Source organism: Carassius gibelio, chromosome B22, assembly GCF_023724105.1.
Source record: "Carassius gibelio isolate Cgi1373 ecotype wild population from Czech Republic chromosome B22, carGib1.2-hapl.c, whole genome shotgun sequence".
Taxonomy (NCBI): Eukaryota; Metazoa; Chordata; class Actinopteri; order Cypriniformes; family Cyprinidae; genus Carassius; species Carassius gibelio.
Window position 1 is genome coordinate 2,177,028 of NC_068417.1, and position 26,155 is coordinate 2,203,182.

Sequence of the window (26,155 nt, forward strand, 5' to 3'; positions counted from 1 at the left end):
CAACACTGCTTTAGATGAGTGTAAGTCATGTGTACAAACAAATCTACATAAGTTATCTATTTTATTTGTCCATTTGCAATATTGATAATTTAAGGAACATTTTTGTCAGATAAAAAGTGAGTTACATCAGTAACTAACTCAACATGTAAATCTAGTATATCACAGATAAATCACAGAGGAGACTGACTGTTGTCTGGATGTTACAGGGACAGATGAGACACACGTGTGTTTATCCAGTGCTGAGTGACTGATGAAGGAAAGCTGCCATCAAAGGATTTGTGTAAGGACACTACCGAAATCTTTTAAATCTTAAATTGTAGTCTATTTGAATTATTGTAATTTTAAACAACTATTACAGCACTTTTCTTATTCTTGTTTTCTGTGCATTTGCTGCAGATCTTTTGTGGTGGAGCAGGACCTGCAAGGAAAGGTGCATTTGTGAAAAAGGGAAAACCTGAAACAAAAGGATAAAGTAAGATCATTGTGTTACTTCTGATGCAGAGATCCGATAACATTGTGCTGTTAAAATGACTTTTTGTATTAAGTGTGTGTATTTTTGCAGGATCTGAAATGTCTGCAGACTGACAGGTGTGTGTTGTGAGGATGGAGAAATGGTCCAGTGACACAGATGAGGTGCTCCATCACTCCACCTGCCCTTACTGTCTCATCTGAGCCGGGTGTTGCTGTGGTCTCTTCATCCTCAGTGACCCCAGAGCCAGCGAGAGGATCTAGAGAAAGACCAAAACACACAGAGGATTTGACTTTGGTAAAAATGTGACAGTGCTCTTATTACAGGGGCCTACAAACCCCTGATCAGCCTGGAGAAAAGAGCCTTGCTCAAGGACACACTGCTGGTTTTGAACCCACTACAAAAGTAATAAATCAATGCATGTACTTGTAAACTCTGTGTAAATGTTTTCCAGGTAGTGGTGCTCATGGAGAGTTTGAATGAAGATTTGTTTTATATGTTGTTGACTTGCACATGTATGCATTTATTGTGATGCTATGCTTTATACATTCATTTAATCATTTATTCATGTTTCTTGTTGTCAGTAAATTAAATATAATATTGTATCCATTCATGTATTAATTGCTTGAATGAAAATGTATGTATTCATATTGGCTGCATTTGTTCAACTAGTGTATATTCCTGTATAGCTATGTCACAACAAGAAAACACATTCATCGACATGCTTCTTTTACCAAAGTGTCATTTTAAGATAAAATATATATAATTATTGGTTGCAGTTTATCGCTATTATTGCACGTCAGTGTTGGGGTGGGCAAAAGATGCAATTCATTATGGGGTAATGTTAATTTTTAAGTAGTAATACTTACATTTTTAGTGTCAAATCAACAGTCTTCTCCAAAGGTGAGATCTTCGAGCAGCTGATCGACGTACCCTTTGTGCAGATAGAGTCGCTGAGGGAAACTTTACTGGACTGTTGAGTCAGTGATGCTGTGAGGTGTTAGTGCACCTATCCCTCTTTTTATTGTTATTGCCAAATTATTACATAAAAGATCAGGGTAAGACGGTTGCATCTAACAATGAACAATCATAATGCCATAAAACGGTAAATAAAATTTCATGTGTTCATCATAGTATGAGACAAGAAAAAAAAATGTTAATGAGGATTAAAAATTAAAAAAAAAATATTCAAGAGATAACGATTTTGGGTTTCTTAATAAAACAAAATGATTGAAGGATAAAACTTGATCACATTAGTGGATTTAAAAATAGAAAAACTTAAATTAACAGTATTGGCTATACTACAATCAGAAAATAAAAAGGCAGCCGTTTCCTCAACAAGACAACAACATGGGACATTGTCTTCATTATCAAGATACTTACTATACATTAATTAAACCTGTCACTTATTGTTTTTGCGCTTGTTTTAACTTTGTAGGTCACATGATCAACATAGCGGATGATGATATCAAAATCACATTCATACTTCTGTAGAGTTTATACTCTTTTAGCACTCGTTAAATTAGTACTTAGTGAAATTAAGTGCCTTATTAAAGGGTATGCGGCTTCAAACTCAGCCCGACAAAATCTCATTTTGACATCTCGCGTGGTTCTGCGTGATTTGGACAACTTCAAGTTACGCCCCTGTATAGCAGTCTGCAGACAGACCCTCCTCAAATGTCTGTTTAAAATACTTTCGATTTCACATCACAAAAACAACAGCAAAACACAGAAGCAGAAATACAGATTCGTGTTCAATAACCTCTCTTTGAAAACTTACTTGCGGTCTTGTCCACAATAAAAGCGAATTTATAAGTATTTAAAACTCTATATTTTCTGTTATTTGGGCCTGTCGCTTGTCAGCAATTAATTCTCATATCTCTCGGACGGATCGGATTGCATTAAATATACCGAAATTAGTAGTGTCTGTGCTTAAGTTATAACCTACCTGTATAAATGTTTTCTAGGACATAAAGTGGATCAAATCGAACGAGCTACTTCTCTCTTGCTGTCTGCGCTGTGTCCTCGCTGCAGTCGGGAAATGTGGGAATGTGGGGAATTCCGGGCCGTTTGGAATCAAGAGTCGAAGCTTATCTCTGGGCGTCTCTCAAACGGAAGGATGCAAGCTTTTAAATTCACGAAAATAAGCTGAAAGAAAACGAGTCTGTACTGATCATCTGAATTTCAGGATGCATCTTTCTGTTTGAGAAGCACCATTCACCTCCTCATGCTCGATAAAAGACGTTATTACCCAACAAATACAACAACGGTGTAAAAACGTTTTTTTTTTTTTTTTTCACGTTGTGAAAATGTCATGATAACGTTTTTTTTCAACAATTATTCAACAGTTAAGATAAAGCAGGCAAAGTCTCGTTTTTCAGTTGTTTTGACTTTAATTTAAAAATCAAATGTTTAATAAATTAATTTATAACACAGGGAGAGATAGATTAATTACAATTAACTTCAATGGATGTGTCTTGAACACATACACATATAGAATAAAAAATTCAACCAATACATAATTTAGTTTAAAATAAATACAATCCTCGACCTCAGCTTCAAAATGTCTGGGGGTTTTTTTCGTTTCTTTTTTTTTTTTTTTTTTTTTTTTTTTGACATTATAAATTAGTTTTTATCACAACGTTTTATAAACGTTTTTATCACGTTCGTATATCTCCTTCCAACGTTTTTAAAACGTACTTACCAAACTGGTAATTTACATGCTCCAATCAGAATGTTTTCTTTACAGTGTTAAATATGAATATTTATCTTATTACTTGTCCTTTTTTACATTTCGCCTTTTCGCGTTTTTGACCTCTGGTTGCTTTCCATTTTATAAATCTATGTTAACATATGAAGGCTTAATCATTTATAATACCCATTGATATTTTATCATAGAAAAAACAGCATTTATTTATTTATATTTACAGCAAGAATTTAATTTCAACTAGCTACACATTATTTTATTGCAGTTAAAACAATAATCATATTGCAAATGTATTACTTGTTTGCACTAAACATAACGTTTATATTTTAAAGAGTAACTAAACCCTAAACCAACTTTTTTTAGTTAATGATCTATAAGAATGGGGCTTTATTAGTGCTGCTCATTGTTTCGAGTAACTTTTTTGACATTTGAGTATAAAGTGTTTTAATTCTACAATATATGGTGTAAAAACGTCTGAGTGCTGCCCTCTTCAGGTTGAACGGTGGCAACTGCAGTTGATTTTTCCTATTGGATGTTGCGGTGGCAAGTGACGCAAGCGGTGGCAGGTGACGTAAGCAGTTTCCAGCTCACCACACCCCTTGGTACAAGCTACCGCGCTCTTGGCAGTATAAAACCATCTTGTTCCGTCAAAATCACTGTAGTGAGTCAGGAGTTGGATTTGCGAGTATTGAAAACGATCAGGATAGACTATTATAGCATCTATTTAGCATATCAATTATAGAGTTATTTAGATCTTCAAGTTAGGGTAGATTTATCTTTATTTAGTACAGTGGTCAGGATGGTACGGAGTACATTACACAAAAGTACATTCACAGTGCTCAGTGCTTTTCTATAATCTCTGTCTGGTTTTCTCGTTATGTTGGAGCCCTTTGTAGGTTGCTGTGTACCAAGTGTCCTCCACGCAGAGTTAAACGAGATGCAGCTGAGGCTCTCTGTCAGAGGAGAAACTGTGCACACCTGTGTTGGAGGAGCTATCCCTGGTCCTGAACATCACAGGGTGGCACTGATGCTGCTGAACATGGTGCTGAACGTCACCTGATTACTTACGGTCACCACAATAATTAATATACAATGTCAGGTTTATTAGAAATAAATTACAACAGAGGTGAAATGCAGAATAGAGAGAATAATATAGCAATCTTAATCCTCATATGCTGGCATTACAGAATGATTTGAAGTCAAAGCCTTCTTAAAAAAACCGATAAATAATACATACATAACACACACAGATGAACTTTCAAGTGAATTAAGTCCCCCATTACTAAACTTTTACGATAGACGATAGACCACAGCACAGAGTATTGAGGAGTTCAACTGAAACAACTCAAAACTAGCATAATGTGTAGTGTGCAGTGTCCGACAATTCAAGCTCATTTTAAAATATTGTTCAAACCACCAGAGACCCGCGGGGAATTAAAAACACAGTTATACGGTAGCAACTCAGAAAGTAAACTTAGTATCACTTGTATGTAACCAGGTCTCTGTTAAAAATAAAATGTTCAAATTCTGAGAATCAAAGAAATCCTTTAAGATTAAATGTTTGCTTGCAGGTGACCGCACATTAGTCTGAGCAAATTTCAACTCTGTGGAAACTTCCAGCTCACCCGATTCGTGATGCAGGGAACCAAGACTTTTCAAGTACATTTGCCAAGGGGAATAAGTTTATTACCCATTAGCAAAGCTTTGGTAGACGCCTCAACTCTGAGTTTGTTGAACCTCCTTTCTGGAATACACCTGTAAAGATAAACTAGTTATTGTGATTGTTTATTTGATGACTTCGTAGAGAAAACTAGTGAGTGAAACTCTGACCACATGCAGAGCAGTGATACGGTTTCTCTCCAGAGTGAATCCTCTCGTGTGATTTCAGGTCTCCTGACCGACTGAATCTCTTGTCACAGTGTGAACACTTGTACGGTTTCTCTCCCGTGTGGATCCTCATGTGAACACTGAGGTTGTGTTTGTATGTCAAACTCTTTCCTCACTGAGAGCAGGTAAAACTTTCTTGTTTCTTCTCTTCAGTAAAGAAACTCTTTCAGTCTCTGTGAGAGATTTTTCTCCAGTTTTGACATGTTTCTTCTCGATCAGATCTAAAATTAAAGTAAAATTTTTTTTACTTACATTATAAATAATTTTTTCCTAAGTTTTAGAAATATGATGCAAAAGTTGACTATGGCTACAGAACATTATAATAATTTTCACAGACTTTTACAAAATGATTCAATGATCTATACCCCCCCCCCCCCAAAAAAAAACAGATATAAATCCAGTGTTTCTGTATTGATATCTATATGATGTTTGATTAACTACAAAAATGTAATATCATATTATAAATACAATATTAATACTAATAATCTATACTAAAAATGTATTAGATAATTAATAACTGTTTTAAACTAATTCATTAACTGACCAATATTTTTCACTTAACCACAATCAGGATATAATTAGCGTTTCAGTGGCTATTCTGTACGCTGAGAGAGAAAGTATGGCCTATATTATTTATTGATTAAACTTATTATTATATTATTATTTATATAAACCCTAAATCTGTTGAACTGCTGATAACTTTGTTCTTCAGCCTCATTACTGAAGGATGAAGAATAAACACAAGCCGTTTGTTCTTCAGTGTGTTTGGTTCTGCAGGGTTCTAGATCTCTCATGTTCTCTCTGTTCTTCAGTAAACTCTGTCTCTTCAGATTTATCTTCTTCATGATGATTTAATGCTTGTGAGCTGAAAACACATATAATTAAAAGATACCAAATATAAACAATCTAAGAACTTAGAAAGTGAAAGAATAAACAAAGAAATATAATTTTACAAATCTGCAAGGTACAAATAAAGCACCACTGAATTGAGTTGAACTGAATGTGTTTTAGTTTTGTGTTTCATATGAAACATGGTTTATCACAGACTAATGAAGAAATGCTGTTGTGATAGTTTTATCTTGTAATGTCACAATAACTGATAACCGTGTTGTTTTCTGATCTTGACAGCAACAAAATGATCTTAATGTGTCAATGAACAGACCTGAAGTCATCAGTATAATTAATGAGGTGAAAACAGGATCTATTATCATGAAATAAAGAGGATTTTGATCAGCTAATAATATTGATGAGTCTCAGACTATTGAGAATGAGAAGTTGTCGTCATAGCACAAAGCCCCTCCCTCGATATCACGGTCTCCGCCACGTTGGAATGATACCGGCGGCGAAACAGGACTGTTTAAATGTGTTGTTAAGAGGAGGTTCTCGCAATTCTGCACTGTTTTACCATGCCTGCAAGTTACTGCTGCGTTAAAAACTGCTGCAGTACCTCACACGATACATATGGAAAACATAGGAACAATGGAATACAGTTTTTTTAGGTTACACCAAGCGCAAAACAGCGGTATTTGGAGAAGCTCTCAAGCATACAAAATATCGACCCATATGAGCTCCCTGCAGCAGCACAGAGACCTGGACCATTTACCTCCATGCACACATATGGACATTGGGAATTATATATTTTTTTGGTTTAAGTTACTACACAATGCAGGAGTTTAAAAGTCACAAGTCTTTGGAAAGTTATGAGGCTTTCTGCTGTGGCTGGGTCCATCTACAGCAGGTGAAGAAAACAGTGTTGTACTGGCCAAAGTAAGTTTATTCACATGCGTTTTAGCGTATTGCAATTACATTGCATTTAGAATTAACTTCTTGACCAAAATGACAAAGTAATTAACTACGAATGAACACTAGATTGTAACGAGATGTTCAATGTTTACGAACGTTTCCAACATATTTTGATGTAGGCTAAAGCTGTGTATGTTTAGTTATAATTTGATTTTAACCCAATGACACATACTGTACCAGGTTTTTTTTTGTTGGGGGCTGCAAAGTGGACAAACCAGTTCTGGGTTAGCTAGGGTAGTTAAATGTGTGATTGCAAGATGTAAATGTCCGGGTTAGATTAAGCCATTAACAGCGTGAATGCAAAGTGACCTACATTGTAAACAATATAATTCCCAATGTCCATATGTGTGCACTGAGGTAAATTGTTCAGGTCTCTGTGCCGCTGCAGGGAGCTGCCTGAGAGCTTCTCCAAACACCGCTGTTTTGCGCTTGGTGTGAGCTTGTTCCTGTAAGGTCCCCTTTCTTTCGCCTTATGTTTTTGCATTGCTTTACTTTCTTCCTTTTCTTTCGCGTATTCATAGATCCGTCTCGATCTGTTCCGCCGACAAAATAAATGGGCAAAAATGAAAGCGCTCTGAAATGTTTAGTCACTCCTCTGTGAAGTTCTGAAGGCATTGCCCCTGGCAACAGATAGCGTATCCTTCCATCAGGGTCGACCGGCTCAGACCCCTCCCAAATCAACCCAAATCGGCACGTGACTTCTCATTCTCAATAAACACTCATTAAACAAGACATTCAGGATCAGCAGCAGATCAGCTCACTTTATTCTGACTGTTTGCTGATAGAAACTGATTCAGATCTGGTCATTTCCCTCACATGCTCGTCGTCTGCTGTGAGAAATGTTTTAGTCATCAGACGCAGAAAGAAAACAAATCAGAGATTACCTCTTTGAATGTTGCTTAAATAACGGTTAAGTGTCCTTTACAATAATGTAAACACGTGAAGAATCGCGAACTGTTCGCCTCACGAGACTCGCCGCTGGCTGTTGTTGTGAGCGCGCGGGTGATGACGTCATCGCCGCGACGCGAGGCGAAATCTTCATTTATTTATTTTTAACTTCAGTTGGCATCCATAGTGTTGCATTACGGCCATCTGCTGTAGGCTATCACTTTAACTTACTATATATTAATTAAATTCGTCCTTCCAATCCAGTCCTCCTATTTAACACATATCCGTCATTGGTCATTATTTGCAAATGTTTCTATATTTTTTTTACATGATACTCTACTGTAGTGGATTCTTGATCTCTTGAATTGTTCTATATATTTCTTACATGATATAAAGATGTCTTGAATGTTTCCTCCTCCTGACATCATCACTTAAGTCCTGTCAGGTGTTCCTCTAACATGAAGAGTTTTGTTTAGCTTGCCATGTCCAATCCTCAGTCTATTTATGACTTGTTCCTTTCTTTTATTTCCTTCTTATTTTCCATATATCTTGTATCATGTACAGATGTCTCCCTTTGATTTCATTACCCCACTGCTGCTTCAGATGCAGAAAGAACATTTTCCACACTTCTTTCAGAGAAGGACAAATATACACTTCTTTATCAGACAGAGATTTTGGAAAATCTGTTTGTGGAGCTCAGTTTTGATCAGTTATTTAAAACAGCTGGCTTTTATTATCTTAAACGAATTTTAAAAAATCATTAAGAAGGCCTTTGTCTCAAACTATATTCAATAATTGTAGCGATTCTCATTTGCTAGGCCTAAATGCTTGCTTTTCACATGCAGTGCGATCTCTGTATAGGGAGAGCGGGGTCGAAAGTAACGTGGGACGAAAGTAACAAAGCGATTTTCTCAGAGCCTCTTATTGCATTTGCATTCCAAGCTATGACAGCATGTTCAACACGCAACCCTTGATGGAGCTGAGAAATATCACATGATTTTGTCATCGTTTTCCAGAGTTAGGTCCGTAAAACTGTTTTCGAGTACAAAAAGTAAATTATTGAAGCGGTAACGATTGTTACTTTTGTCCCGCTACAGTTACTGTCACAGTGTCTGGGTTGTGTTCCCTGGGAATCCACTAGATGTCCTCCGTCCCCACGGTGTCTGTCACTTTATGAACCACTTCCTCACGTCTCTGCTTAATTATTGCACCCAGCTGTCACTAGTTACCAATCATTGCACTCAATCAATGTCCCATTAGCGTTTGTCTCTCCTTGTGTATTTAACCCGGTCTGTCTTAGTATGTGTCACGGAGTCCTTGTGAATTCATGTCCGTCAATCAGTCTTGCCCTTGCCTTGTGTTCGTGTTTTGTTTTCATGTTTTGATTGTGTTTGGTATTGACCCCTGCCTGGACTGTTTATGCTTTTTGGATTACCCCTCAAATAAAGACGTACTCGCAATTGGTTCTCTCTCCGTGTTTCCTTGTATCACCGGTCGTGACAGTTACAAGAAGTATTTATTTTGTGTCGGTGCATGTTATACTGTAAATTTCTGTGTCTTGCATCATTTATTAAAAAGTTTATGTCATATTATACCAAAAGAATATGTCTGAGTGAGGGTCAGACAGACAGACAGAGGTCTGGTTTTATCCAGATGTTTATGAGAGGGCTTTTCTGGACAGAGAGGAACCTCATTAGTTATATTTAGGTTTTAGGCATACTTTACCTTTGAAACCTCCACCTAAGAATTTGCAGTGTTTCCAGATGTTTTAATGCACATTTTGAACTGATGCATAAAAACAACTGGATGGAAACATGAATAGGCCTATTACATTATGTTTAAAATTTATGTAATTAAATTTTTATTTTGTTCATTCTGTTGAAAAATGTTTTATAAAAATACACTGAAATAAAAATATGAAAACAAGTTTGTACAATCGGGTTGTGAGACATTTGCTGAAACTTAGATTTAAAAGGAAAATATGAAAATGTAATTTAATTTTTTTTTTTTTTTTTTGCAAAGATAAAAGACAAAATATGTTTGTAGTTACATATTAACAAGGTCATAGTCAGGTATACTTAATAAAAAAATAAGAGTAACAGAAAAAAATCTAGCTTATATTGTTGTGTTACTTTTGACCCAACCGATGGGGTCAAAAGTAACAATGTGCAACTTAAGTTCAAAGTGAAATTATACTGAAGTCTTTCTACATTTCTACAAAACACCACCTGGTATTGATAGATCACACTTCCTAGTTACTGGCCACAGCAGAAATATATATCTGTCTTTAACATTATCTTTTAAAATTATTTTTTTCTGAAAAATTTTAATTTCGCCCCTGCTCTCCACTAATGTTTAGAAGCTGCGGAATACACACAAAAATGCATTAATTAAAAGCTCATTTGTTCCGGATTTGTGTAATAGCATGATTTTTTTATGTTAATTATACATTAAAATGAACTGCCAGAGATCTTAGTGCAGGTGGAAAACAGCAGAACTCTTTGGAATAAATCATGTGAAAAACCCAGCCCAGCCAAATACATTAGGCTACATGTATTTTTATTATTTATGATAAATTTAAAATTGTAATAATTTAAATACAAATACAAATTATTATTATTATTAACGTTTATTATATTTTAATTATTAATAATTATTATAATTATTGTGAAGTGAAAGTGAAGTTACTTTTAAGAATCTGGGTAACTAAACCGCTTCTTGTTCTCAGTAACTTTCATAGTAAAGTAAAATGATTTTTAAAACGTTTATTAACTTCACCGGACTCATTGACTAAATTCCCGTCTCCTCTGCTAATCTCAATATGATTCTGAAGTCACCACCTGTCTGCTCTCTTTCCTCGTTTCCTTCTCCACCACCATTGACTCCTAAAAATAAAGGTGCTTAAAAGGTTCTTCAGAGCGATGCAATAGAAGCAACACTTCTTCCATTCACTCTTCTTTCTCATTTTAGTAAAGCCTCTCTGCTAATAGACAATCACGCCTTTACCTCAGGATCATCTGACAGATCAAACTGCTTGGACTGATGTCCCAATAAACTGTTGACCATATAACAAAAACTAAACCGACTGTCAAAGTGGTGTTGGTTACATTGAAGTCAATCATTCTGGCTGCAGTTCAGCTCATAAGCCCCGCCCTCTGCGTGAATGGAGTGAGAGGCAAGATACGCATTAAAACTAATGGGACATTTCTATTTTATTTTCTGTCATTTTAGGTAGTTATTTTCCCACTGATGTCCGTTCAAGTGTTCATAGGTTTTGTTTTACTGGAATTCTAAACATGGAGTCTGACGTCATGATTGACAGCTGTGATTTCCCCAGTGTCTCTAAAGGCCTGAATACTCTACATCACAGTTAAAATCTGATTTTAAAACACTAGGCATCATACACAGACCAACTCTGTAAATTGGGGCAAAGGAAAACTAAGCATAATACATGACACGACCGAGGATCATACACTACCAGACTTTAAAGTTGGTCCCATCTCAACAAACTAGGAGACGCATGACAAATTAAAACAAAATCCCTCTGGTTCACAGACAAGGTTTAAGACTAGTCCCAGACTACATGTCATTCTGAGCTGTTTCAGCTGATATAAACTTGCACTGACTGATCTTAAAACCTATCAGTGCCTTTGTTTTGTCTCAAGATGCACACCAGTAATGTGGGCATGTTAATTTAAATTACTTAAATGTCCTAATTGAACTGTGGCCTAATCCTGTCTAAATCTAAGTCCTGTCGGTGAAACTGTGCCTGCTTTCTAAAATCAGCTGAAAATACCAAACATGTTTGATATCCTCCGAGTCGATACAATCAATGTCTGAAGATAAAAGTCGGAGTCCATGTGACCAAAAAAAAAAAAAAAAAAAAAGTCTGTGTGACCATCAAACACTTTGTGATTTTCTATGGAATTTGTCAACTCAAATCTGCAGACTTTCAGCAAGTATAGTGTCGACCTCTCCAGACAGAAAATCATCAGAAAATTGTGTAGTGTACTCCAGGCTTATTAACTTTTCCATAACTGTCTGCCCAAGAATCAATTAATAGTTTGTGGCTTTTAGATGTTACAAGAAATCTAGCAATTATCAAAAAAATCAAAAACAGATAATAAAAGCTGTAGTTATGAAGTTTTACATTTTTTAGGAAGTAAATAAAAAAGTGTCCACTTGGACGTGGTTGTGTACAAGAGGTAAAAACGATATAAATACTGCTCGTTTCGTGTCTTAGGTGATCAATGTGTACTTCCGATGGGGAATTGTTTAATTTGGACTCCTCTGTGCATGCTCTTTGAGTTGGTGACCATAGACCTGCATTATATGAGTCACAGACAAGAACGGTTTGACCTAAAAATATCAAAATGGGAACGACTGCAGAAACAAAGACACCTACATCTTGGATGCCCTTGAGGTAAGCTGAAACATACCACATTTTTATTTGAAAGTGAACTATGCCTTTAAATGAGCGAAATATCATAACTGCTGGACTCACCTCAGAAGGAACAAGGAAGGATACTAGTGGTGACGTAATGACAGCGATGCGAGAATAAGGGCTTATCAAAACATTTTTTTTTTTTTTTGTTAATGTTAATTATAACTTATCCTTAAAATATGTTAAATGCTTTCACACAAATGCAAAATGTATAAATATGTTGTGCATATTTGTTTCCCACATTTACCCAATTGTGAATTAAAAGTCCTTAGTGTTATTACTTAACTTGCTAATTAAAAAGATTGAAATTTTGCCTATCAAAACACGCCAAATGGTGCTCAAAGTCGCAAGGACAGAACATCTGTAACATTTACAAAGATCTAGCTAAAACAGCAATAATAGTAGCTCATGACTTTCAGAAGTACCCAATATTATCATCAGTTTCATAAAGTAGACTAGACAATAAAACTGGACAATAAAAGTGTGTGATAAAATGAGTTTAATACATGATTTAATACACAACTTTATAGAGAAGAGAAGCAAACAAATGCACTGTTGCAAAGCTACATTATACGTTTACCAAAAAAGGTACACTTTTATATATATATATATATATATATATATATATATATATATATATAAGAAAGTTATTAAACTAAAGAGTTAAACAATTCAAAAATGTAAACAAAATCATAAAGCATAATGACATGGATTATGAAGCACTATAATATACAAGAAAATATTAAGATGATGTTCTTTGGGGAGAAACTGATCTGAATCTGACAGTAAAAACAGAGAAATGTGAAAAGAAAGGATATAAAAGTGAACCCTGGTGTAACAGTGAAACCAGGCAATTGCTACACAAAATGCATGTACAGTATGGATGCTCATACATCTCTAAACATGTATGCTAAATATCTGATGTATGGATAAATCAAAAGCAGATATGTGTCTGTAAGTATTAAAGCACAAAGAGACTGCTATATAAATAATCTGCTTGTTTCTGCATGTCTCTGAATGGTGCCGTTTTATTTACTACACACTGAAGTTTGTATGATGCTAATACTGTTTTAAATGTCTACATAATCATGAACATCAGCAGGGCTGAGAGAAAACTTAAACATTTCCTAGTTTTATTGAAGAAAATCCATTGTAAAATCCATTCTGCAACTCAAAGGTCCGCTACAACCAGTCGAAATAAAAGTTTGATTTAAATTGAAATTATGACAGAAATATAAAATTATATCAACACCAATAATATTATTCTTAATAATTATTTATTTAAACATCATTAAGGAATATCGTATTTGTCCATTTTTTATCTTTATATTAGGGATGCACCGAAATTTCGGCCACCGAAAATTTTCGGCCGAAAATGGCCTTTTCGATTTTCGGCCGATAGAATTTTATCACCAAAACAACACGGCTGAAATGTTGTGATGACGCACACAGAAACCGCGACCTGCACGTGCACGTGCACCTGCACCTGCATAGCGCAGACCACGAGCTCCACGCGACATTCACTTCACACCAGTGAGAACATTCTCTCTCTTCGTATTCCTTTATTCGCAGCACTAAAACGTCTCCTAACAAAGAAATTAAGACGGACCACGAAGTAAAAACAAAGAAAAGTACTGTCTTATAGAGTCTGTTAGCACACGTCTCATTGAGATCTTTTCGGATCCTCTGCACTTCATCGCAAATGTGCTTGATCCGCGTTATAAAGACCATTACTTGGATGCGGAAATAAGGCAGCGGGCACAAGAAATGATCCAGGCCGCGCTGGATGCGGAGAACCCGCGTGGAGACGGAGAAGCGCCAAGTGCAGGAGACAGATCAGAGCGCAGAAAAAAAGACTGGTCTCTGCACCAGATGAGTGGCATGCACCATCGTTGTCTGATATGTTCAGTGGAATTCTGCAAGAAAGTGCCTCAAATAATAATAATATCTTGTCTATTTTGTTCTTAGGCTACTATATACACACACACAAACATACATACATAATATCAGATTTTAGCCATATTTATGCTAGATTTCTGCTTTAATTTGATCAAAATGTTTATTTATGCCCTGGCCCTATTTAAATACACTTTCTCAAATATTTCTCAAATGTCAGGCAGATGACAAGCTCAACTGCTCAACAGCTAGATGGTTAACTGTCTGAAGTCCCTATCCCCAGAAGTGACAACCCTCTTGCCTATACTGGAGAAGTGATGCACTTTCTAGTCCTACATAGAAAATTTCAAATGCACTTCACCTAAATGCACTTTGTTTTTATGAGAGAACTGTTCATTTTAAAACCTTTCTGCAGGCCAGTAGGCCTGTACATTATTATTAAATATACACATGAGTGGGATAGATTTTTAGTTTGAATTTTATTTTATACTGTGCATTGTTGCAATGTGCTTAATAAATATTTGCATCATTTGTAATTATGTATTTTTATGTTTTGTTTTTTTTAAATAAGTTATGTAATTGTAATTATCTTTGAAACTTTAATATTAATTTATGCAATTGCAATGTCTTAATTTTAGTAAAGTTAGTACACGGTCATAGCAATAAATGCAATGGTACTAATAATTGGCATAATTTCTTTCGGTGTTTCGGTTTCGGTTTTCGGCCTTGGTTTTCTCTTTTTCGGTTTTCGGTTTCGGCCAAGAATTTTCATTTCGGTGCATCCCTACTTTATATACTTCTGTTGTGCAGAACTTTGCCAAAAATAAAAGTTCTTACATTTTCATTTAATATCATTTTTAAAAATGTATTAAAATGTTAAAGTGTTATATGCCAACATACAGTCAAACCTAAATTTATTCAGACACCTTTAGCATTTCTCACATTATCACAGTTTACTCGCTACAGTCTAGGAAAATTGTAATAAAATATGACAAGAACTTAAGAGTTAAACTGTGTCAGGAAAAAATCATGTGTCAAATACATTTTCTGCAATTCAAACAATTTTTTAAAATCAGTTTTACTGGTAATTTATGGTACATATTAATGGCTCAAGGAGGTGAAATCGATCAAATAATACATTGTTTTATATATATGTATAAAATGTAACCGTAAAGTATTTTTCAAGTGTCTTGATTATATTCACTAAAACTTAATTTCTCAGCTTCCGTTATGATTACTCATGTGCATATTTGAAATGTATAAGTAAATGTACAACTTTTCTGCACCATCACAATAAGTTTTATCAATCAAGACATTTAAAACATAAAAAAAGTCTAAAAAGCAATCGTATCAGGTAATGGCTTTCGGATAAACCCAAAATTATTAAAATTAATAATAATACTGATTAAACTATTGTCGCAAGTAGCATCATTAGACATTAAAAATGGTCAATAAACGTTGATAAAATACATGATTATTTAATACATGATTATTTGAAAATTTGTGAGAAAATTATTGATTTACAACCAAACCAAGTGCATCACAAATGGTTGAGCATTTATAAGATTATAAGATTAACAATTAAACACAAACACCAGATCAATGTATTTCCTAAAACTAAGATGGACTCTTCTTCAGGTCACTTTGTTGTCCAAACGACTAAAAAGTCCACTTTTTCGTAAAGTAAAAAAAAAAAATCTAACTTGAAATTATAAAGCATAATGAGAGATTATATTATGAAGCAAATTGAGAAACAAGAATAAAACAATTAGATGATGTTCTTTTGGGAAGGAACTATCTATGAGTTGATCTGAATCTCTTGAAAAGTCTTGAAGTCTTGAACTTTATTCACCGTGACAACTTTGGACTTTTCTTTCTTGTACACATATCTGAAAAAAAAAAATGACTATATGTTACTGTATTATCTTCACTAGCCAACTACTAATCAATCATTAGTTTTGGCACTGCAAACAATAAAAGTAAACAATTAAGCTGTTTCACTTCAAACTGCATTTCGAGTTCAGTGTGCCATCACTCATTGTGGCTTTCAGACACAATCTCAGATTTATTCTAGGGCTGGTAATTTTTTATTTTTTTAATCTAATTAATTACATGATGTGGTGATTAATTAATCGAATGAACCGCACATCAAATTTGGAGAAATTACTCACAAAAGATCATTTAAAGTCGTTGTTGTGTAAAGCATCAGGCATTATAAAAAGTAGGTTCAGCAAGAAATATTTTGTTTGATTATGCTCTTTTGACCATGTGAGAAAATGGTGACCGAATTGTCATTTTTGGCAGGGTGAACTATAACATTAATCATTTATTTTCTTCATTTTATTATTATTACTATGGAAATATGAAATTATTTCTTTAATGAAATGATGAAATAATAAACTAAAACTGCGTAGGTGGAGGTAATGTCTTAATGATTAAGTCATCGAGTCGTGTCTCACCGCGGTGTAAAGTACCGGGAAGATTAGGCAAATGACTGGTGACGTAGGTCTGCGCGCGTTTCTCAATACAAAGTACCACTGAGAAAAAAAAAAAAAAGAATTACACAGATTTTGGACTTACATCATCGGTAGTTAGTTCAGACTTTGTGCATGCGACTGGGGAGTGTGATGTCCGCGACGACGCAGCAGCGTACTTGATAACTTCAGTCACCTCGTCTTGGCTACTGCAATTTTCCTTACTGTATATTTACAATAAAACGAAATAGGATATCAAATACCACTGCCTCCTTTTGTTTTCATTTAAGCATAATAACAACTGCAGAATTGAACTTAGTTCAGGGATGTGTATATGCAGCCATTACAATGAAACTTTTTTATTGCCTTTTTTATTTTCATTTTAACATATAGATAATATGAATACAGACAAAAGAAAACCTGTTAGATTTACCCCACAGCTGAATTATATTTTATGTTTAACCACTAAAGAGACATCAGAGCCAGTGGCACATATCAGAAGGTCTAGCTGAGTTGAGGCTGCTTCTCGGCGGATAGATGATCACTGATCTCCCGCTGATCGAGTGGAGCTCACCGTCTCAGAGACACGTTTTTAAATAGGCGCTGTCTTTATAAATAAACCACAGATTTGAGTTTTAAACAACTACATTCTCGCCTGAAATACTTTTAAAATTACATTTCATGACACAATAACAGTAATATTTTGAAAATGTTCATCCGAATAAATGGTGGTTGAACTCAACCAATGCTGCGTGGACTCAACCAATCAGAATGATTAGTGCCAAAGTCCCGCCCCAGAAAGTTCCGGAACTTTGAAAAAGTACCACCTCGCCAGCAGGGACTTTCTGAGGGGCATTTTTTTTACCCAGAACTTTATTTAGTTCCTGGTTCCTGCGGTGGAAACACACCAAGTACCAGGCCAAAGTCCCTAGTTCCTGGGTAAAGTTCCTGCGGTGGAAACGCGGCTATAGAAAACATTTGGTGCATCATACAGATGAAGATGCGACAAGACAGCAGAGCAACTAGAAGTCTGTATTAGACAAGAATGGGACAACATTCCTATTCCTAAACTTGAGCAACTTGTCCCCTCAGTCAGCAGACATTTGCAGACTGTTATAAAAAGAAGAGGGGATGCCAAACAGTGGTAAACATGGCCTTGTCCCAACTTTTTTGAGATGTGTTGATGCCATGAAATTTTAAATCAACTTATTTCCCCCTTAAAATAATAGATTTTCTCTGAGTATATTTTGACTAACTTACATTAAACCCCTCTGATTGGTCAGTGCTTTTAACAAACATGTCTGTCATTGGCTACAAAACTCAACACTGCAAAAACATGGTGTAAATAGATACATTTGCCTTTGTAATTAGAAACCATTGCCTGCTTTTCAGCGGGAACAGAATACAGACCGACGAGTCAAAAGTAAAGCATTAAGTTGAAGATTAACTCTACTTACTATGATTTCGGGCTGTGGATGATTTTTTATGTCTCTGTAGAGAAGATGATTCAGTGTAGCTCTTCCCACATTGATCACATGTGTATGGTTTCTCTCCAGTATGAGTCCTTTCATGTTTTTTCAGATTTGATGAAGAACTGAATCTCTTGTCGCAATGTGAACACATGTAAGGTTTCTCTCCAGTGTGAGTTCTCTGGTGCATTTTCAAATGCTCATCTGTAAAAAAAGTCTTCTCACACTCAAAGCACATATAAGCTTTCTTGGCAGTATGTCTTTTCTGATGTGTTTTTAAACTTTTCAGCAGTGGGAAACTCTTTCCACACAAAGAACATGAATACAGACGTTTCTTCTTTGTATGAAGTGTCAGGTGAATCTTTAGGTCCGAAGACCTTACAAATCCTTTGCCACACTGATCACATGTGTACGGTTTTTCCCCAGAGTGGATGTTCATGTGCTCTTTAAGGCTGCGTTTTATTATGAAACTCTTCCCACACAGATCACATGTAAACGGTTTCTCTCCAGTGTGGATGTGCATGTGCAACTTATGGTTTGTTGATTGTGTGAAACTCTTCCCACACAGATCACATGTGAATGGTTTCTCTCCAGTGTGGGTCCTCTCATGCGTTTTCAGATGTGCTGATAAACGGTATCTCTTGTCACAGTGTGAACACTTGTAAGGTTTCTCTCCGGTGTGAGTCCTCTCATGTGTTTTCAGATTTGCTGTCTGAACGAATCTCTTGTCACAGTGTGAACACTTGTATGGTTTCTCTCCAGTGTGGATCCTCTGGTGTGTTTTCAGATGTCCTGAACAATTGAATGTCTTGTCACAGTGTGAACACTTGTAAGGTTTCTCTCCGGTGTGAGTCCTCTCATGTGTTTTCAGATTTGCTCTCTGAACAAATCTCTTGTCACAGTGTGAACACTTGTATGGTTTCTCTCCAGTGTGGGTCCTCTCATGTGTTTTCAGTTGTCCTAAACAAATGAATGTCTTGTCACAGTATGAACACTTGTATGGTTTCTCTCCAGTGTGGGTCCTCTCATGTGTTTTCAGAGTTGCTGTCTGAATGAATCTCTTGTCACAGTGTGAACACTTGTATGGTTTCTCTCCAGTGTGGGTCCTCTCATGTGTTTTCAGTTGTCCTGAACAAATTAATCTCTTGTCACAATATGAACACATGTATGGTTTCTCTCCAGTGTGGGTCCTCTCATGTGTTTTCAGAGTTGCTCTATGAACAAATCTCCTATCGCAGTGTGAACACATGTAAGGTTTCCCTCCAGTGTGGGTCCTCTTCTGCATTTTCAATTCTACAGCTGTAATAAATTTGATAGAAAAAAAGAGTTTGATGTTATCATGATCTACAGTGCATAATATCATCCAAAGATTCAAAGAATCTGGAGCAAATGTATTGTTTTTTGTATCTGCCCTGTGTCTGAGCAATCACGCAGTCTCTGGGTTTTGTTTCCAGAAGATAGACTTTATTTCAGAGAGAAACAAAGCCGAGATCCTCTTTGTGAGAAGATCTCCCGAATGCTAGGTAGCATCTCATTATATAGTATATATATATATAATATATTATACAGGGCGTTTCCAAATAGTCAGACTTTTCCTTATGCTTGCAATTTTGATACCTCCCTAGGGACTTGCTATGGTAAAGAAAAGAGGCCCATTGCATGTTTTTCCAGATGTTTCCTATCTGTGGTGGTCAGGATGTTTTTTTGCAGACATAGACACATTCCTTCCACACAAAGGCTATATGATTATAATGGAATAAGACACATATGTATATATGCGACTAGATTCATCTTGATTATACTTGATTGAGTAAAATCTTATTAATAAAAATATTCCACACAATCTCTGTGCGTGAGGGTCAAGGCCGAAAAACCATACTGGATGCCCATGATCTTCGGGCCCTTAGACAGCACTGCATCACATACAGGAATGATACTGTATTGGTAACGCTGTTTTATTTACATGTCTGTGAAGAGAGGTGACAGAGACCAAGATGGCAGAGAACGCACCATGTATATTTTCTTTATTTTACAAAAGCACATTATTTTGCTGTTGTTATGACTATACATACCCAGACCCTTTGCAGTTTGAAATGATACCTTATTCTTATCTGTACGATCAAAAATGAAGGAGTATTTACAACCCCAAATTAGAAAAAGTTGGGACAGTATGGAAAACGCAAATAAAAAAAGAAAGTAGTGATTTCTAAATTTACTTAGATTGAATTTCATTGCAGACAATATGAACACAAAATATTTCATGTTTTGTCTGGTCAACTTCATGTCATTTGTAAATATGCATCCTTTCCTGTCATTCAGACCTGCAACACATTTCAAAAAAAGTTGGGACAGGAGCAATTTAGGGCTAGTAATGAGGTAAAATGGTTAAATAATGATGTGATTTGAAACAGGTGATGTCAACAGGTGATTGTAATTATGATTTGGTACAAAAGCAGCATCCAAGAAAGGTCTAATCCTTTAGGAGCAAAGATGGGCCGAGGATCACCAGTTTGCCAACAAATACGTGAGAAAATTATTGAAATGTTTAAAAACAATGTTCCTCAAAGAAAGATAGGAAGAGATTTGGATATTTCACATTCAACAGTGCATAACATAATCTGGAGGAATTTCAGTGCGTAAAGGACAAGGGCGCAAGCCTAAGCTGAACAACCGTGATCTCCGATCCCTCAGGCGGCACTGCATCAAGAATCCTCATTCATCTATAAGTGATATCACCACATGGGCTCAGGACTACTTTGGCAAACCTTTGTCAAGTACCACAATACGTAGTTACATACACAAATGCCAATTAAAACTGTACCGTGCCAAAAGGAAGCCCTATGATAACCAGAAGCGCCGTCGACTTCTCTGGGCTCGGAGGCATCTGGGATGGACCATCACACAGTGGAAACGTGTACTGTGGTCAGATGAATCAGTATTTCAGGTATTTTTTGGGAGGAATGGACGCCGTGTGCTCTGGACCAAAGAAGAAAAGGATCATCTAGACCGTTACCAGCAGCAAGTCCCAAAGCCAGGATCGGTCATGGTATGGGGTTGTGTCAGTGCCCTTGGCAAAGGTAACTTGCACTTCTGTGAAGGCATTAATGCTGTAAAGTACATAGAGATTTTGGAGCATAATATGCTGCCTTCACGAAGACATCTTTTCCAGGGACGTCCATGCATATTTCAACAAGACAATGCAAGACCACATTCTGCACACATTACAAAGTCCTGGCTGCGGAGGAAGAGGGTACGGGGACTTGACTGACCTGCCTGCAGTCCCCATCTTTCCCCAATAGAGAATGTGTGGCAACGAAAACCCTGTACTGTTGCCCACCTTAAGACTTGTTTGCAGGAAGAATGGGACAAAATTACACCTGAAATCCTTCATCACTTGGTGTCTTCAGTCCCTAAATGTCTTTTAAGTGTTGTGAAAAGGAATGGCAACATTACAAAGTAGTAAATGCTTTACTGTCCCAACTTTTTTTTAAATGTGTTGCAGGTCTGAATGACAGGAAAGGATGCATATTTACAAATGACATGAAGTTGACCAGACAAAACATGAAATATTTTGTGTTCATATTGTCTGAAATGAAATACGAGTCAAGTACATTTAGAAATCACTTTTTTTTTTTGCATTTTCCATACTGTCCCAACTTTTTCTGATTTGGGGTTGTACTTCTGTTTATGCCGTTGTTTCATCCCACTGTAAAATGTGTCAACACTTCCTAGGCTCACATTGTCTATGCACAACCCCATCACAGACAAGCAGCATGGCAGAAAGAGTGAAGGATGTAGTTTATTCTTTGCATCTTATACGGTTGCAAAAGTTAGATTCCCAGTGAAATGCTCTCCAACAGCAAATGCAATGAGTTTGCTTCTTTCTTTTCTGAGAAGATCAATAATATCAGAAAGGTGATCAGCACACAATATATTTCTTAATTCTGGCTGATATTTAATTCCGATATCAATAAGAACACTGTTATAAAAACAGTAAAACTGTAAAACTGCCAAGAATGCCTACAACAGATGTCTTTTACATTCTCCTTTTATTTGTGTTTAGCCTTCATACAAACAAGAAATGTGAAATCACCGTCATCAGACTCACGCAAGTAATATTCATATCTTTAACTTCAAACTATAGGCAAGCATACACTACCAGTCACTTATACAAATATCACAAATATTTTCTATTTTAACATATTTTAAAATTCAATTTATTCTTGTGATTTCAAAGTTATATTTTTAGCCTCATTACTCCAGTTACATGATCCTTCAGAAATCATTCCAATATTCTGATTTGCTGCTCAAATAAAGTTATGTTGAAACATTTTTTTTTTTCCATCAAAGACACCTGAAAAAACATTCAGAATAGTAGCATTTATCTGAAATAGAAATCTTTTGTACCATTATAAATACCTTTATCATCAATTTTGATCAATTTAAAGCATTCATCAAAGAATCCTGAAAAACATTTCCTCAACTGTTTTAAATATTGATAATCAGCAAATTGGTATATTAGATCATGTGACACTGAAAACTGGAATAATGATGCTGAAAATTCAGCTTTGATCACAGGAATAATTCACATTTAAAAATGTAAAAAATGTAAAATATATTTCAAAATTTTAGTAACGGCTGTAATCAGAGCAGCTCCGCTCACGAACGCTTCTTCATTAGATAAAATCAAAATCAATATTTTCTGAAGACAGTCCTTTCCATTCAGAGATAAACTTATATAAAGCACCTTCGACGTTTTGATTTTGTAACGTTCATAGCTCATGTCTATTCAACGAAGTCAAACGCCACAAATAAATCTATTTATGGGGAAACACTGGTAATTTATATCGAAATTTTCTGTCTTTAGAAATCATATCACCGTTATTTATTGATTTATTTTTGTGCTTAACTCTTTTCATCTTTAATTCAACAAAACAACATCAATTCAAAGAAACAAAGGAGGGAAGGGGGAGCAACAGCCATATCAATAATTTTACAGTCTGTAAATCAAAGAAGTAAACTGTCATATTAGCAGAAACCATAAAAAATACAGCTCCAGGTGACCCACGACAGACACCAAAAGTTTCTCCTCCATCATTGCAGTCTCTGGACTTTCTAAACAATGGTAAACTTTTGTCACCACATCGGAAGGCCACCCCTTGCCATTCATTCGATTGGACAATGGGGAAAAAAATGTGAATGACGTCAGGCGCCTTTCCACTCAGAGTTGCTTTTTTCTTTTCAACTTGAGGCACTCAGAGCACTCCTCCAATAACACAGGGCACCCAGACTCATAAACAGCGTGCAAAGCGCTTACTGCCAACAGAAATTCATTTAAAAAAAGCTGCGCTTCTGTGACACACTGGTCACGGAGGGGAAACATGCTTGAAATAATTCAGTAATAGTCTGCAGCATCTTCACACACAGATGTGATATGCCTCTGTAAATAAATACTATTTCAATTCACTTCTTGCACACTTTAATCCTCTTTGTATGTAACATGGAATTGGAATCAATGATGTCCACTGCAGGACACTTACATTCGTACAGAACAAAAGTCCTATGTGATAACAGATGCATAAAAAATATGCAGAGCGGGGTGGGGAACCGCTGCTTTAGATTAAATATATATTTATTATTTATTTAGAAGCCCAAACTGAGCAAAAATAGCAACTTGGTGCATTTAATTTAATTCATGCAAACTATAACTTTATGCAATTGGTATGCCCACAAAGATTTCAAGATGAACAAATAAACGTTTCTCAAAACACTGTATCATTATTTATCATTTTAACACAATTTTTGCTAATTTTGATCATGTTGTAGTATCGATTTTCTTTTGTTCAAATTGATAATTGAGAATCCTTAGAAATGAATGTATTAAATATGATTTATATGAGTTATTTAGGATTAAGAGGATGACATTTAATTTTATCTTTTAATTTCTTTAGTGTGCTCTTAAACAGCATCCTGTTTGTTCTTCAGTGTGTTTGGTTCTGCAGGGTTCTGGATCTCTCATGTTCTCTCTGTCCTTCAATAAACTCTGTCTTCACTTGATGAGAATATTCCGGCATTTATAGGAATTCTGAGACTTAGAAATATAATTATAATTCTGTCAAAAAATGCTGGACTCGGAAGCACAGTTGTAACTTTTTGTGCAGACATTAGTTTGCTTATTTGGCAGTAATACTGGCATCGTAATAGTAGGTGTCTGTGGTAAAAAAATAAAATAAATATATTTATATATTTATATATATATATATATATATATATATTTATATATATATATATATATATATATATATATACTTTAAAAAAGCACCATTAGAGTCCGAGCAGAGTAAAATAAATGTTAAAAACGTCTCTCTCTCTCTCTCTCTCTCTCTGTGTGTGTGTGTGTGTGTGTGTGTGTAATATATATATGTGTGTGTGTGTAGAGAGAGAGAGAGAGAGAGTATTGTTTTTCACTCACTAATTACATAGATAAAACAAACTGCAACTAATCATTTAGTTTTTTTCCCGCTCCATTTCTGTCTGCCATTAACCATATAGGATATAACTGAATATTTTCATATCTATGAAAGCACGAAGAAACACGCACATGTTCATCACTCTAAAAGATTAACACAAACTTTAGAGAAACACACACAATGGATCGTGTCCGCATGACTTTAGTTCCCTGTGATGTTCCTTTCCTGTCGCCAGAACAGGCGCGTAAATAGTGTTCTGTCCGATGAAAACAGTTTAGAAAGAACCCCGTAGGATGTTGATTAAACAAACCGTGAAAAATGTTTTTTAAGGATGTGTAAACAAGAGATATATCTGGACTGCTCGACTCACCTCAGAAGACACAGCAAGCGCACGCTGGTGTCCGGTTCATGAACGAATCGTTTGATTGAACCGGTTCTTCTCAGTGAGTCGGTTGAACCAGTTCATCGAATCGAAAGGAATCGTTTGAAACGGTTCGCTTCTCAAATAAATTGAGTTAATCCACAAATAACATCTTCTTCTTCTTTGACGTTTAATGGCGGTCGGCAAACCAGCTTTGATGCAAATTCCGCCATCTACTGGGATGGAGTGTGAGGCACTGATGTCAGAAATAAACAGGAGAGAAACAAACAAACAAACAAACAAAAAATATTACTTCCACCTACCCTACCTTTCTATATTGTCTTATATAAATTTGTTGCTTTAAAAAAATAAAATAAAAAGAGCTTCAGGTCCTTTGAAAGAACTATTAAATATATTCGGCAAAGTTAAAGAATGTATGCCAACAAATCGTTTTTTAATTTAATTCTATCCTTTTCATATGCCATACAATTGATTATTACATGCGCTACAGTTTCTGAGAGTGCACATTTATTGTACTGACCAGAACCATGTTTCCCTATCGATTGAAGTGATTTGTTGAGGGCAGAATTACCAATTCTTAGACGAAAAAGAAGTCTTATTAAAAATTAAAAGTCTTAATTGACAAAGTCTATACAAATTTTACAAAATTTCAAATTTTCTTGAATCGGATTTCCCACTTATTAAACTATTAAGAACTGAAAACGAATCTGAGCAAATGTGTTGTACACTATCCACTTTACTGTACGCGGACCTTCCTCTTGATCGCTATAATTTGTGCAGTCTTGTTCATTACTCACATTTAATTAATTCATAAATGTTAAAATCAATATGATTACTTTGTGTATTAAGTTCCTGCTAGATGCATGAGTTTCACCAACGTGTTCTGGGTCATAAAATAACTGCTTATCAAAACCAATTTGACATCACTGTATTCTGTTTGCACCTATATCTTTATTTGTGCTTCTTTGAGGCACATGATCGTTAGTTAATAAGCGGAGATGTTCTGTTTATCTACAGTAGGACGGGATTTAATGATGATTTGTGATGTGCTTCTTTTCCTTATTATTAATCTTTATTGTTAACAGTATTGATGAGAAATGTGATAGGCTAATTTAATTCAGTTTTGTTCTATAATGTTGTAATCGTTTAAAAGGAACTTCTTGGACTCCATCTGGTTGAATGTTTTTCTCCCATTCAGGCCCTTCAGGTTGATCCTCTTCCCAACATCATCATGAAGATGTGTGAAAGTTTGTTTCATGTGACACG

General features: G+C 35.6%; 2 protein-coding genes and 1 long non-coding RNA gene across 4 annotated transcripts in view; all 3 read right to left on the reverse strand.

Annotated features, from left to right (window-relative positions):
* The window catches only part of LOC127987559 (uncharacterized), a 1,718,354-nt gene that overhangs the window by 167,509 nt on the left and 1,524,690 nt on the right, over nt 1–26,155 (reverse strand). The gene's annotated exons all lie outside the window — the stretch shown is intronic.
* LOC127987625 (uncharacterized) lies at nt 599–7,923 on the reverse strand. Of its 2 annotated transcripts, XR_008161277.1 has the most exons (5): nt 7,751–7,923; nt 5,007–5,928; nt 2,418–4,931; nt 1,339–1,403; nt 602–728 (listed from the first exon to the last, which is right to left on the reverse strand). It is a non-coding gene; the product is annotated as an uncharacterized LOC127987625 (long non-coding RNA). The 2 variants fall into 2 exon arrangements; XR_008161276.1 differs by lacking the exon at nt 1,339–1,403 and having other exon boundaries at nt 599–728; nt 7,751–7,920.
* Nucleotides 14,888–25,109, reverse strand: LOC127987586 (zinc finger protein 14). The gene is made up of 3 exons (XM_052589957.1): nt 24,878–25,109; nt 18,026–19,336; nt 14,888–15,983 (listed from the first exon to the last, which is right to left on the reverse strand). Exons 2-3 carry the CDS (start codon nt 19,320–19,322, stop codon nt 15,943–15,945), a joined length of 1,338 nt encoding a protein of 445 aa, XP_052445917.1. The 5' UTR covers nt 19,323–19,336; nt 24,878–25,109; the 3' UTR covers nt 14,888–15,942.

What these genes read in the sequence shown, in the direction of transcription:
- LOC127987586 (XM_052589957.1), bottom strand. Translation starts at nt 19,322, where the DNA reads ATGCAGAAGAGGACCCACACTGGAGGGAAACCTTACATGTGTTCACAC. An exon ending in ATCCACAGCCCGAAATCATA is followed by an intron (nt 15,984 to 18,025) that starts GTAAGTAGAGTT and finishes TTTTTTTTTCAG; the next exon opens with ATATGTGTACAAGAAAGAAA.